The sequence below is a fragment of the Perna viridis genome, chromosome 9 (genome assembly GCF_037379345.1).
Source record: "Perna viridis isolate PV_CMFRI_1.1 ecotype Kerala chromosome 9, ASM3737934v1, whole genome shotgun sequence".
In the NCBI taxonomy this organism is placed as follows: Eukaryota; Metazoa; Mollusca; class Bivalvia; order Mytilida; family Mytilidae; genus Perna; species Perna viridis.
The window spans coordinates 9,953,301-9,965,985 of NC_142453.1; the positions used below are offsets into that span (position 1 = coordinate 9,953,301).

At 31.5% G+C, this 12,685-nt stretch overlaps 1 protein-coding gene across 2 annotated transcripts in view; it reads right to left on the reverse strand.

Annotated features, from left to right (window-relative positions):
• LOC148606620 (dynein axonemal heavy chain 10-like) overlaps positions 1-12,685 on the reverse strand; it is a 67,645-nt gene that overhangs the window by 38,370 nt on the left and 16,590 nt on the right. For both annotated transcript variants that reach the window (XM_088543735.1, XM_088543734.1), the window contains 14 exons: positions 12,407-12,595; positions 11,872-12,032; positions 10,942-11,173; positions 10,213-10,467; positions 9,433-9,591; positions 8,500-8,616; positions 7,978-8,080; positions 6,887-7,065; positions 6,151-6,362; positions 5,285-5,441; positions 4,716-4,949; positions 1,797-1,919; positions 767-1,000; positions 83-309 (listed from right to left, as the gene is read on the reverse strand). In XM_088543735.1, the coding sequence (XP_088399861.1) occupies positions 83-309; positions 767-1,000; positions 1,797-1,919; positions 4,716-4,949; positions 5,285-5,441; positions 6,151-6,362; positions 6,887-7,065; positions 7,978-8,080; positions 8,500-8,616; positions 9,433-9,591; positions 10,213-10,467; positions 10,942-11,173; positions 11,872-12,032; positions 12,407-12,595 (2,582 nt within the window). The remainder of the gene's footprint in view (positions 1-82; positions 310-766; positions 1,001-1,796; positions 1,920-4,715; positions 4,950-5,284; positions 5,442-6,150; positions 6,363-6,886; positions 7,066-7,977; positions 8,081-8,499; positions 8,617-9,432; positions 9,592-10,212; positions 10,468-10,941; positions 11,174-11,871; positions 12,033-12,406; positions 12,596-12,685) is intronic.

A 12,685-nucleotide genomic window follows, 5' to 3' on the forward strand; every position in this document is an offset into this window, starting at 1 on the left:
CCTGAAAACATACAAATTTTAGTCAAAGAACAACAAATGACACTTTCAAATCAAAGTCCTTAAAACAAAAATTAATCCACACCTAGTTTTACCATCAGCACCATAAAAGAAGATAGCCTCCTTAGTTATAAGTCTGTTTGTACTTCTCATCTCCTCCAGAACAGCTGTCATCCAATCCTCTACTCTGCCCTCTGCAGGTACGTGTTTCCTGAACTCCATGATTTCACCCTCAGCAGAGATCATGGCAGTAGCTAAGGTCTCACCATTAGGACCTTGTTGGAACTGAAGCTTGGCTATGTTGTCATACATCTGTAAAATACAATTCATTTATTATACATGTGGGAAATTTGCTAAATTCCTTACTAGCATGTTTTCAAGTAAATTTAATACAAATCGACTATTTTCACAATGTTTTACAAAAGAAAAAAAAACAAAAAACAATCTACTTACTCTTGTAAAAAGAAGAACAAATATATAAAATTATCACTGGATCAATCTGATAGTATAAAAAGTGAAGATGCCTACATCATTCAGGCAAATGAAAAAATATATCATACTTATATCTAGTCTGTATGTATAAATATATATAATTAAGCTAGAAAAATTAGCGGTCTTGCAATGCATACTATGACATTGGCACCTTTGATACCTTTGATAATTTATGAATTTGATACCAACCCATCCCTCCCCCCCACCAACAACATGCAAATAACTCCACATCTTTTTTTTTAATCCAATATTTATTTTATCTAAATCGTAACCATACCTTAATCATATGTTCCTGTACACACGATGGATCACTACTACCGAGGATACTGAGCAATTCATCGTCAGAGATGAAGAAGAATCTTGGGAAAGCATTACGTTTGGAGTCCAGATAGTCATTCAGAGATTTCTGACATTTCTCCAATCCCATGCTAAGATTCTCTAGATCTGACAACCTGTTCTGGGCATGACAAGCTGTCTTGATTGAGGGTGTCTTGTGGGTCTCGTTCATGATCTGAAAGGAGACAACAAAACTTCGATCCAGTTTTTTTTTTCTTTTTCACAACTACCTGTATGTAACTACCACTATGTTTGCATGAAATTCAAAATTTGCTTCCTTTTGTTCAACAGTGTTGAAACTATCTAGTAATGATGAAAATTACATTTATGTGAAGGTGCAATTGTCTTGTGTCCCACCATGAAAAATATACAACTGTGGAAAAAAATTAAGTAGCAGTCATAGTAAGAATCATGAAAAATCTTAAAAATGTGATATACCCCAAAAAAGGCAACATATCTTTATTTTTGTAATTAAGTTGTTTTATGGGTCTATACTATGAAATTAATAATTATTCATTCAAATCAGCCTGCTCGTAGGAGATCATAAACATTGAAAATACAATAGATTATATTGTATTTGAGCAGCATTTACAGAGTTATCTCCCCTAATTTTGAAATCTACAGTGCATTCTACATAATTTTTATCTCCTAAGAACACGGGATATATGAAAAACTGAAAGTGAATTTCTGTTTACTACGGAAATTCAAACAAAATGTCATAAATAAAAATATTTAGGCTTTTTACCCATGAATCACATTTTGCATGATTCTTAGCTGGAGTGCTACTTAATTAAAAAACAAAATTGGTTTATATCTAAAATCAAAAATTAAATCAAAACTGTGAAAGAAACTTTTTTTAATTTTCCAAATGATTTAAATCTCAATAATTTTTTTGATATTATTAATTAGGGTAAAAAAATCCTCAATATCCATCACAATTCATTAATATTTAAAATCTCAGTATTCATTACCTTTTTGAAAGTCTTGTCAATGTTATCAAACTTCTTGGCCTCCTCAGGAAGCTGAGATCTGATGTCACCACCAATAAAGATACCTTCCAGATACATCCATTTTCTCTGTACTACCATCCATACCTTGAATTTATTTTAAAAATTATTTTTTAATTGTACACTTAAATTTAGAGAATTTGCCTGGCTACCAAATACCTCTGTCTCTTTGTTCACAGTAAAATGCACTTTTAACATAGCTGTAGATGTAAATTGGATTTCTTACTTTGTTTTTTTTTCTTTTTTATCGCAGACTTGATACTCTGGTAACATTTTCACACTCTGGGAACATTAAGTCTTTCATCATTTTGAAAATCACCAACCTTAAATTCTATCTGTACTATACTGTTAGGAAAAAAGAATTTGTAATTGTCAAAGTAGAGCAGTTTTTAAGGTCTCAGTATCGTATTAATTTTCCCATAGACTTCTATAGTGAAGTGCATATTTTTAGGATTTTTTAAAAAATATGTAAATTGATTCAATAAAACTTTCACTTATGTAGCATTTCTAAGGACATGTGAAAAAATAATTTCCCGCAAAGAAAATAGGGTGAGTCCACGAAGATCGGACAGAAAAGTAGTCTCGAACTATAAATAGCCATTTTCCCTACTTTCACTTTCGTTTTGCACTCACCAAACCAACCTTTTCAGTGGAACATTTTTATGATATTATGTTAGATTTTCTTTTAAAAAAGTTCTTCATCTTACAGTGTGATGTTTGCTCTATTTTATAAGTCATTGTTCATATCTTTTGACAAAATATTAGTTTGTAGAGAGGCAGAAAGAAAATGCACTATATTTTTATAGCATCCATGTTTTGACGTACACCTGCTCAGGGATATGCAATACGATACTGGTACCTATTACTAATAAACATTTCAATATAATCATAAAAGTTGTTGTTTTTCTGCTAGAGTATTCATTTTCATACTGAAAATTCAGAACATCCTTGCCCTGCTATAAACATGAGTTTTCTATTAAAATTTTTATATAGGTACCCTATTCCAGGCATGAGACTAATATCTCAGTGTTAGCCAGAAAATATTACTTTTGATAAAAAGCTGCTGCATTAGTCAAACTAAGGAAATTTGTGGTTTATTCTGACATGGTAGATACATGAGCTGTACTATGAGTTCCAAATCATTATTTAATCCCCACTTGTGACTTCCATATATGGAAATATTAATATTCGAACCTCCGTTTTTGTCTTTAACTCAAGGGAGCCTCTTGTTTAAAGTAAAGTATAATGACTGGTACAACCAACTGTTTTAAACTATAGATATGGTCATTTCAATTATAATAAATCCAAAAAAAAATTATACCAATATCATAGTTTTAAAAAAATATAGCTTTTCATATGCAGAAAATACAGATTTTAAGCCATTTTGGTACCCCAGGCAAATACAAAAGGACCTCAATATGACAGGAAAAGGACTTTTTCTTTAAAACAGATAGCTATGATGCAAGAAAAATAGTTTATTGGTATAAATATTATAATAACAACTGTCTGCTTTAGATACTTTTTGAAAAAAATCAGTTTTTATATGAAAAAACACCTTTATTGTTCTTGCCGCATTAGAATCTGTCCATTTGAACCACTAAAAAAAGTCCACTAAAAAATTGGCTGTTGACTTTTATGACATTTCTGTGTTTAAATCAACCACACAGTTATATGGCAACTCATTTTAGCTATTTATTTGAAAGAAAAACAAAAAATAAAAAAAATATTCATTTTTTCATATATAAGAGGCAATGTGTGGAAAATGATTATTTTCAAGTCCTAACCACATACTTAAAATGTGTTGTAACTTGAAAACTATCCTTTATGCAGGAGTATTACTTGCTTTAGGTTACATGAATATAGATATGCTCATCATAAACAGTCAAGATAATAATTTTATTGAACTGATATTATACAAATTCATGAAAACAAAATGCATTTCCAAATTTGGTAAAGATTAACTATAAATGCAAAAAACCAGAGCTACCATAAAAAATCAGGTTCAAAAGTTGGCTAATTCATCTTAAAAATGTTACCTGCATGGGGGTACTACTTTTTCAGCTGGTAAAGACCACTTGCTGAATATCCAACTTTACTTGAAAAACTGGCTTACTAGGTCTCAGTATCGTATTAATTTTCCCATAGACTTCTATAGTGAAGTGCATATTTTTAGGATTTTTTAAAAAATATGTAAATTGATTCAATAAAACTTTCACTTATGTAGCATTTCTAAGGACATGTGAAAAAATAATTTCCCGCAAAGAAAATAGGGTGAGTCCACGAAGATCGGACAGAAAAGTAGTCTCGAACTATAAATAGCCATTTTCCCTACTTTCACTTTCGTTTTGCACTCACCAAACCAACCTTTTCAGTGGAACATTTTTATGATATTATGTTAGATTTTCTTTTAAAAAAGTTCTTCATCTTACAGTGTGATGTTTGCTCTATTTTATAAGTCATTGTTCATATCTTTTGACAAAATATTAGTTTGTAGAGAGGCAGAAAGAAAATGCACTATATTTTTATAGCATCCATGTTTTGACGTACACCTGCTCAGGGATATGCAATACGATACTGGTACCTTAAGGTTGACCTAGGGTAAGGGACATAACTCTTGATTTTAGTGCTATGTTTGAATCATATTCAAGTTCACCATAGCCTTTCAAGCGTTTCTTTGAAACAGAGTGAAATCAGTCAAAGTTACTTTGATGTTTACATGACATTTATGAAAAATGATGATTACTAACGTTCCAATAATCTGTAAGAGTTGTGTCCATTACCTTATATCTACTTCCTTAAATCAAAAACCTACTGTCAAAGGATGAACAAGAGAACACAGTTTAGCAAAGTATCTAGAGTAGAAATATTTCCATCCATACTTACATCCAGAACTTCAGAGATCAGAGACAAACTCTTCTCCCAGTTCTGTACAGTGTTGAGGAAAGGTCCAATGAATCGTGAAGCTGACATACTCTGTAAGTTCATAGCACTATCGTCCAATATCTGTAAGACTTCATCAATAGACCCAAGGATGAAACCACGGTTAGATGTTCCTTTCATATAGCTGTATACAGAGAATTTCATATTGTTCCAGGTTTCTTCAACTTCTTTAACTCCCTGTGGATTAGAAAAAATGGTAATAAAGGAAAATGTTACGAAAGGACAGACCATCCAAAAAGAAGGTTTCAAGCCTGGGAAGGCAAGATTCAATGATAAAGCACCACAAACAACATAACTCTGTATGTAAAAGGCAGAAATGGAACTGTAATTGGTAGGCCTAATTTTATGCTAGCTCTTTAGTCTCACAAAAATTGTTTTATGGACCACTTAAAAATGTTGTATCAGGCTTTAACATTTATTCCCTTACATTCTATAGTTTTGGCTTCCATGTATTGAATGACAGTTTATGACAGAAAGGACGAAGTTCAGGAATCCTCAAGTTCAAAACAAACCTTTTCTATGCTCATTTCCTTACTGGCCATGGTAACTATTTCAGCAATGGTTTCATGATATCTGTGTAATTCCATAGAGAATACATTGGCCAGGGTAAATGTCTCTGGATTTATGTCAAACTTCTGGCCTGTCTTGGTCATTAATTCTTTCCAATGTCTATAAAATACAAAGTAGTGAAAGCATACAATTAACTTAATTATTCATAGAGTTAACATGGAATTAACTATTTACATTAGGTTTTATCATTTTGTTAAAATGGGATAGTTTCTCTCATTCTAGTTTCATTTTACTATCAGGAATTCTCAAAATAGAACGCATTAAAATTCAGAGATTGATCTGCACTTTACTCTTTACTTCCAGGATCTGGAATGGCTGCTTTACAATGCAAAATTTTCTGTTTAATGGTTTTCTTTACAAGTATGTCATGTAATAGTAGATATTTGGCAGATTTTATCGTATTTTAACGGTACTTTTACACAGAAAGATGTTTTGCATTTAATAATCAACTTAACGCTCTGTAAATGACAAATTTCCATGCATTTGAATAGTAGATTGGGACCCATTCTTGTAAAAACATGGAGTAACATGACGAGACTTCCATACTTTATTTTACATTGATATTTTTGTCAAAATTCAAAGTTCAAAAGCTTTATTTGAAGTTGATGCATATATATTTTTTACGCTGAACTACACTACATGTAAAGCTACCAACTTCAATTCATGCAAAGTATTTACTGATATTTGGTGTAGTTCAAGAGAACTTCGCTTGTGAATGATAGTTGGACAAGACAAACAAATGTCTCAATTTCTTTTTCTATAGGAGTCAAACTACCTCTTCAACTAACTCATTGTTATCATTACAAACCTTTCTCTGAGAGCATCATGTTTCAAGTCTACAAACAAAGGTAGAGAATCTCTGAACTCTTTCATCTTAGATTCCAGAGCTCTGGCTGTCTGTGAAGATTTAACATCTCTTGGCATCTTCCTGAGATTCTTCAGGAACAATTCTATACCCTCTTGTAGAACCTGGACATTCAGGTTGGACCATAAAGTTTCTGACCACTGTTCTCTGGCAGCCTGAAAGTATAATTAGAAAATCCTTCTTATATTTCTTTTTATTCTAAGTTATAAATTTTGGGGAGTACTTATTTTTCTCGGTAGCTACTTATTCAAGAAATACAGAAGGAATACTAATTTTTCTAAGCAGCTACCAATTCAAGATGTATAATGTTACTGCTGTTTTTAAGTCAGAACAAATAACATACCCAGGGATTAATTGAGCAAATAGGATTGACACGACACAGAAATGATGATTTCAGTCATGAATTTCAACAAGTTGCCTGAAAGTCAACGACATTAATTACAACATACCCCTTAAAGATTGAACTAGATAATCATAAATTAAGAAAACACCTTAAACAAGGGAGATTTCTAAGATTTTTCCAGTGAAATTTTGAATTTCAAATGTTCCATTCTTTCATATTTCATACATTATTCATAAATATTCAGCTACTATTATCAGTAATGTAAATGAAACAAGATGACAGCTGACCAAATTCTTGGACATATCCAAATCTAGAAATCCTGCAGTTTATACTAACCAGCTGTTCTTCATAGAGACTATAGATCATTTCAAGTCCCTTCATCTGTTTCTGTACCTCCAGTAAGTCAGGGTACATTGTAATTGGAAGATCAAACAATTTCTCTGCATTAGCAAGCTCTTGTCTTACTGTTTCTAAGTCAGCCACCTCCTGTCTGAAAGACTTCATAAGTTCAAGACCTGCAAAAGAGCGATTGACAATAAGATTTTTACACACAAATAAACATGAAGTTGCACAAATTGTCCTGCTAGTTGTACTCCAACTAATACAAGAAAATGATATAAGACTGCCACCAAAACCATTTCCAAAATATGCCCCATCTATATAAAGCCAAATTTCACATTTGGAATCAATCCATCCAGTGGAAATAGATTTTTTTCGTGATGAAAATTTTCTCTATCCTTCAATAAACTGAAAAATGGGAATGTCTTGCAAAACATGAAGTTGATATTAAATGGCAACTAAAACATGTAAAAAGTGCCTTATGCCCATCTATTTAAAGCCACATATGAAAATCAAGATATTTGTAACAAAATTTGGATGGATCCAATGTTGGGCAGAGGGACTAAGTGAAGCCAATAAACCATCCATGCACTTGTCATGTGGGTATAATAATAAATAATTAGCAAGGGAAAGTAAGGTTTTTCTTTAAATATACAATAAAACGAAATCTAATGAAGTTAATATTTGAGGTAATATGTAACACTCCAGATAAGAATCATTCAAAATGTGATTCATGGTTGGAAAGCCTATTTATTTTTATTTTTGTTATTTTATTCAAAATGCTTAACTAAACAGAAAATAACACGTGGATTTTCATTGAACCCTTGTTCATAAGAGATATAAATTATATTGAATGTCATAAGGGAGATAACTCTGTAAATGATGCCAAAATACAGTACAAACCATTGGATTTCAATGTGGTTTATCTCCTAATAGCAGACAGATTGGCATGAATGATTATACATTTCATCATATAGACCTATAAAGCAACTTTAAAACAAAAATGAAAATGTGTAGCCTTTATTGGGATGTATCAAACATTACAGAACTTGCATGATTCTTACATAGACTGATATGTATGTACTTGCCTCTGTCTAAGTCTGTTCCTACTGCTCCAGGTCCAGAGTCATAGAACTTGGTCAAGAAGTTTTGGATATCCTTCTTAAACTCTGTAATCTGGTCTTGTGTAAACTAGAAATGAAAATAAACCAAATGCTTCTATTGACTATCAAGTAACCAAGAAGAATAAACAAATGATAAAAGCAATCCATGATGAAAGAATAAAAAAATTTTGATCTGAAATATTATTTGATTTGTATCACTAAATAACACCAATCATTTTTTGAAACCTCAAAAATTGGTACTTATGAATATGTTTACTTGACAAAATCCACACATATTACCAACTGGGAAATACAATATGTGTACATCATTCAAATTTCTAAAATTGATATAAATTCCATCTTACCTCAGTAAACTTATTCTTCACATTGAAGAGACCATTATTCAAATGTCTAAAATGTATAAATTCTATCTTACCTCAGTAAACTTATTCTTCACACTAAAGACACCATTATTCAAATGTCTAAAATTTATTAATTCTATCTTACCTCCGTAAACTTTTTCTTCACATTAAAGAGACCAGCATCTGTATTTTTAGACTTGTAAACCAATTCATCCCAGATCTGATCCATCTTGTACTGTAGTTCCTTCTCTTCATCAGTAACCTATGAATGAAAAGTTAAGTTTTACTTTTAAACTTGAAATAGGCTTACATCAGTAATTATTCAAAAACAAGTTTTGAAAAATGGAATGAAGACAATTTTTTACTAACATTAACAACAGGTGGCACCCACTGTCATGTTCAGGATTCATATTCATTTCAAATACTATTTACTTCTTAAACAGAAAGTCTTTGTCCTCTGAATTGAGAAAAATACAGCTCAACATGGTAAAGCTGCATACCAAATATCAAATGATTTTACACTGAAAGTAGAGGCAGAGAAAAATGGGACAAAAATATGTTATGGCAAACAAACAAAGGGACTTAAGTTTAGCCCTTGGCCCACTTTGAGTGAGGGTACAATTTGATTTATCTCACTATTTTCTAAATAGTAACTCCTAAAAAAGTTCCATGGTATTTCTTTTTCATTTAGATAACTAATTCTAAAAATACTTATTAATTTCCTTGCCATGAATCATTTATAGCTGTAATTGAAAACTGTAAGTTTTTTTTCTCTTGAAATAGTGAACCCAGTAGACAAGGGATTTAGGAGGTAGAACTAAGGCAAGGGAAACAACTCTTACTAATCATTGGAACGTTTGTATTCAGCATTTTACATCAGTCATGTAAGCATCAATGTAACTTGGACTGAATTCATTCCGTTTCAAATGAAAGCTTGAAAGGCTTTGGTGAAATTGAATATGATATAAGCATATCACTGATTTCAAGAGTTATGTCCCTTACCCTAGGTCTACCTCCTTTAAGTCTGAGAGATTCTTTGCTACTGCATCTATGATTATAGATATATTTTAAAATTTACCTGTATATCATACATAGCCAATGTCCTATATCTCTCCTGAATGTCTCGTATTTTATTCTCCACATCCAAAGACATAGCTTTGATGTCAGAGATCGTAGTCAGTACAAACTTCAAGTCCTCAAGTGTGTTGGGAGACTGTTCTAAATCATCTGATCTATCCTGGGAATTAGAAATCAAGAACAAAAATAAACATTGTCACAAGTTTAAAAGCAAGTCAAATTGTATTTTGATACACTGACAGATCAAGAAATTTTTAAATTGGGGCAGGGTCGGATGATTTTCAGTGCTTTTCAATATAATATACCATAATGTTCCCCTAAGCTCTACTTTAGACCTGCCTATTTGAAAGTATCAAATTTGAATTGATTTCATTTAGAGAACAGAGTACTGGAAAGTACACAGTCAAATGAGCCACATATGATAATCATATTGTGCTTGATTCATACAATATATTCATATGGTAATTATATGATTCTCATATGGTAATTTTGATCTCAAAACATATGATAATCATTCAATATGCATATGAAAATTAAAACATATGTTTATCATATCAAACTCAATTCATATGATAATCACAGCTATATGATTCTCATATGTGGCACATGTTTTGATTTTCTAAGTTGTTACATTTTTTCATCAATCAACAACTTCCAGTTTATTTTTCAAAACTACATGAAAAGCAAAGTGCTCTTCTGTTGATTTTATGATCATATACAATATACATTTATATACTTTAGAAAATTAAAAGCACAGCCATGAATTTAAGAGATATCTTACATCCAAGTCATCTCTGAGTTTGAAGAGGCTTTCTTTAGCAGAATCCCTGAGAATCTTGCCCAGACATGCAATCCACTGTTTGGCATTCTCTTTCACAGAAGAAGCAAGAGGTCCCATGTGGAGACGGATACATTCCTGATCTTTGACGAGAGGTTGTTGGTCAACTTCATCAATGGTTTTGTAGTAGTACTGTAGTTTATCATCAAAAGCAACAACTGTTGGGCCTTTCTGGAACCATTTATCAGCAATTCCTTGCTAGAAAAATATATAAATTTGAAAAGTTTTGCATATAATACAAGTCCCAATGTTAAAACAGCTATTATGAAAATAGAAAATGAATTGAGGAAGATCAAAACAAGTATAATAATTTGTGGTTTTGAGCTTTCTATGGATTGAACATTTCAAATGTTCAACAACCGAAAACACTCCGCCTTTTGTAATAAAGAAAATGCATCTTTTGAAAATGACAAAATATTATTCATCCATATCATGAGGATTAAAATTGATAATAAACACTATGACACTTATTATTTTTTTTAAATCCATGAAAGTTGTTACCCAGAAAAATGTTTTGAAAGAGTTCATGAAATTAAATTAGGCAAAAAATAAATTAGATTTACAGTAACCCTAAAAACTTGATACAACAAAATAAGATCACAACTTTCTTAACACTATTAAACCCATTATAAATTACATAGAGCCGTTTTAGTGCATGCTTTCAAAACAAACCTTATCAACTTTCCAGATACTCTTGTATTTCTTCCATCTATTGAGGTATCTGGTCATGTGAGTAAGAGTTCCCTTGATGTTGTTCTGAATCGTTTGTACGTAGTCAATGACAACAGGATTCACAGAGATATCTGAGAAGAAACTGAAAACGTATGGTTCGTCTTCTCCCTCAACCTTCTGTGGTGGGGTCTCTATACATGTGCCATTCATCCATCTTACAAATAACTTTGTTCTGAAATTTAAAATGTTTGATTTATTACATGAATCAGATGGTAATGCTTGAAATGATTATCAAACTTTATAAAGGACTCATCAATCCAGGCTACACAGTATTTTATGCAAGGACAGTGAAGCTTTTTATACCTATATGAATATTATATAATTAGGGGTAAAGTAGGCAAAAAAATAAAAATATCAAGCAACAATTTATTCATATTTGGATATCATACCCTGAATATGTATCAGATATTAGGGACCAAATAAAACCAGGCCAAAACTTTTTGTTAATCAAATATCATGCCCTAAACATGTATAAGGTCTTTCCAATCAAAGAAAACAAAGTGAAAAAATTATTCCTAATTGTAGAGTATGTCTTTCTCATATAAACAATCTTATGGATAAAAATAAACAGGGCCAAAATTTATTCATTACTGAACATAATCCCATAAACAAGCAAGATCTAGGGATTCAATGAAAACAGGCAAAAAATTTTTCATAATTGAATATCATGTCCCAAACATGTAAAAAATCTCTAGAATCAAGGAAAAAAGGGGCAAAGTTTATCAATAATTGACCATCATGCTTTGAACATATATGTGTAAGATCTTCTTGACAAAAGAAAACAGGGCCAAAATTCATGCTTACCCTAACAGACATAATATCAAACAAGAAGAACTGGGGCTAAAAAAAGATGAAAATGATATTACACACCCTTCTACACAATCTCTGACACACTGTAGAGTGAGTTTGTAGACCTCATTGGCCTGAGGATGTAGAACTACATCTGGAGCTGCCAGTAAAGTCTCCACTTGGAAAAGGGGTTTATCTGATCTTAGGGCCAGCTCAAACTTCCTCAAGTTGTTCAGAATTAGCTAAAATAAAAACTATTTCATTTCAGGTCTGATTTTTTATCTAAAAATTGAAATGAAAGGAATTTATGAATAGAAATTGGAAAACTTAAAAGATATTGTCTCAAATTATTTTGAAAATACTGGTATATAGATTATGCCTTCTAAGGTTGGATTAAGCATTGTAAAAATGACTAAACATTACCCTGCTTCACAAAAAGGTAGATATAATAGATGATATGTATATAAATGCATGTATTTGTACACTTTTAATAAAAAAAAAACATAAAATCATCAGTTACTTTTTCCCATTTGTTTCAAGCACATGTGTATAAATGCAATACTCTTATAAACGCTCAGACAAGTAAAATTCTTCAGAGGGATATTTAAAAGCTCACCTTGTTCAGTGAATCAAACACTTTCCTTTCCCAGTAAGAGTAATATGAAGACAGTTTAGCAGATCTTCCTGAGTTTGTATGTACAACTAAACCTTCCATTTTAGTGAGTAAAGGTCCTATAGCTCTGTATTTTCTGGCCAAAATCTCAAAGTCCTTTGCCCGTTCTCTTTCTACATTTTCAAAGTATTCCTGGAAAGTTAAACAATAGTATCACACAGGATAAAAAAATGAAATCTACAGTTTTATGGCATTAAATTAGTATTGCATACTATGTAAAGA